The sequence below is a fragment of the Odontomachus brunneus genome, unplaced genomic scaffold (assembly GCF_010583005.1).
Source record: "Odontomachus brunneus isolate Ranch 3 - 2012 unplaced genomic scaffold, Obru_v1 Obru_scaffold_001, whole genome shotgun sequence".
In the NCBI taxonomy this organism is placed as follows: Eukaryota; Metazoa; Arthropoda; class Insecta; order Hymenoptera; family Formicidae; genus Odontomachus; species Odontomachus brunneus.
The window spans coordinates 3,281,456-3,283,837 of record NW_022639451.1 but is presented as its reverse complement, the minus strand read 5'-3'; the positions used below and the strand labels follow the sequence as shown (position 1 = coordinate 3,283,837).

Here is a 2,382-nt window from a genome sequence, read left to right as displayed (position 1 = left end):
TATATATATATATATATATATATATATATATATATGTATGTATATAAAATATTAAACTTTTTTAATAACGGTGACGCGCAATAACAAATTACAAAATTAGTAACGATAATGGCAACGAGTTGTTTTTTGGAATCGATAACGAATAATGATAACTAGTTATTTAAAAAAAAAATATAAAAAAGTATATATATATATATACTTTTATTTTAATATTACTAAGTATTACTTTTTAAGTTAAATACTTTTTATTGGTGTATTTGAGATGTGCATATAAAGTAACAATTAAAGAAACTGTTTAATTCGTCAGCGCGTTACTCGAAGAATATAACTGCGTCACTGTTACAGTTAAATCAAAAAGAAAAAAAAAGAAAATAACAGTTATCAAGTCGTTGATAGCTTAAAAAGTAGCTTATATCGCGCGCGGTAACGAGTTGCTTGTAACGCGTTACTTCCCAATCTTGCAGGCTACAAAGTGAGTGCCTTGTAAGCTCTCATACAAAGAGATTCTTCGACTTGCGAGCAAGTCTGCACTCACGTGTCAGATATCCGTAGGCTTGCGCGGCGTAACACGCGGCTTGTTCGTTCCGGAAGCCCAGATACTCCATGCCGGCGGCTTGCATGCACATAGCTAGCTCGATCACGGGGTGACCCATGATGCCAAAGACGTAGTTCAAGCCCTGCGGAACAGTATTCATGACGTGAGCAAGAGTGTGTGAGATAACAGAATACGGTTACCGCGACTCGGCCAGTCCGTGCTGACCCGACTTTGATTTATTTGCTTTTCTCTCTTTTGCATCTTGCTCTTATTCAAGTGTTTCTGATCAGTACGTCCTCGTGTTTATCAGTACGCCGACGGCACACTGGTCGTCGCCCTCGCACGGGAAACTCCCGGTATTCATTTCGCGGTGTTTTTCGCGACGACTATAAAATTCAGTGAGAGATTGACCACTGCATCCGACATGCATCAGGAGAACAACGAGCGTACACCATTAATTATACCGCCAAGGAAACGTAAGTATAATTGATAATGATAAAAGGGCAACTTTAAACGCACGCGCGCCGATGATTGCGTGATGCGTATGTGTATGTATGTATATGTCTATGTCGCTGATTACATTGTGCTGATAAAGTTCGTTATAATATCGGTCGACTTGTTTATTCAACAGTCATTATCAAACGATAGTGTTTGACCGATTCGAAGGCATCTCAGGTACAAAAAATATTAGAAGAAGCATATCTGTCTTCCTCCCCCTTTCCTCTCTCCCTCTTTCATTCCTTCTCCCTATCTCTTTCTTTCTCTCTTTCTCTCTTTCTCTCTCTCTCTCTCTCTCTCCCCTTCTCTCTCTTTCCTTCTCCCTCTTTTTCTCACTCTTCACAAGAAGAAAATATTGTAGTAAAAAATGTAACGAAATGTAGTCCATACGGAGATGATAACCGAAGTTACGACATATTTGTTTAGAAATATATTTGACGTTTGACCCTATTTGACCTTTTACTTTACAAAATTACTGAATGTTTTTTTTTATTATTTTTAATTATTTATAATTATTTATAAGTTATTATAATTATTGAATATTTTTTATATCGCGTATGTTTAAGTAGATTGTCTAATTTACTATTTCTACAATTATTTATACCATAATGTTAGTACAGTCTAGCTTTACAAAAAACAATGAAATATAATCTTAACATAATTTTTATTATTTTTTTATTTCAATATTTTATTCGTGTATTTTATTGGGTCACTGCAGAAAGAGAAGATTCGTCGTTTCTCTATAAAATCATGATTTGTAAAAGTTACCGCTCTGGACAGTAAAAAGATTTTTCTTTCTTATAACACCTAATATATATTAATATTGCGAATTATCCAATCAAGGACATTAAATTATATTTGTGGTATAAAAAAATAGGAAGGAGAAACAATTACATCGTTGTTTATAAAGACTATTGAAATATATACAGATTAGATAATTTTCTGTTTAACTGTATTTGACGACGAACCTTTTGTACCAACTCATTAACATTAAGAAGGTTTGAGTAAGTTAACATATTTTTTAAACCAAGTTAAGTTTAAAGTTAAGAGTCCTTAAATTAATTTAGTTTATGTTAAAAGATACATAAACAAAAATTAACTTAATTAAAAGTTAAGTTCAAATCAAATTAACTTATTAAAGTTACAATTATGCAGATATATTTTTTTTGCATAATTTTATATATATATATATTAATTACAAAATTTTATATATATATAATTTTTTAATTGAAAATTAAATTTATAGGAATTATTAATGAAAAAATAGTCTTTGATTATACACACTTACAAACACAATATACAAACACAATATACAAGATAATCGATATAAATAAATATATATATATATA

The 2,382-nt window shown here is 31.4% G+C and overlaps 2 protein-coding genes across 2 annotated transcripts in view; one reads left to right on the top strand and one right to left on the bottom strand.

The window, feature by feature from the left end:
- The window catches only part of LOC116853906 (2-hydroxyacyl-CoA lyase 1), an 18,120-nt gene that overhangs the window by 13,466 nt on the left and 2,272 nt on the right, over positions 1 to 2,382 (bottom strand). Inside the window, exon 2 of the mRNA XM_032835284.1 lies at positions 536 to 677. Coding sequence (XP_032691175.1) covers positions 536 to 677 — 142 coding nt within the window. The remainder of the gene's footprint in view (positions 1 to 535; positions 678 to 2,382) is intronic.
- The window catches only part of LOC116853966 (sialin-like), a 24,432-nt gene continuing 22,726 nt past the window's right edge, over positions 677 to 2,382 (top strand). Inside the window, exon 1 of the mRNA XM_032835411.1 lies at positions 677 to 1,011. Within this exon, the coding sequence (XP_032691302.1) occupies positions 960 to 1,011 (52 nt within the window). The 5' untranslated portion in view covers positions 677 to 959. The remainder of the gene's footprint in view (positions 1,012 to 2,382) is intronic.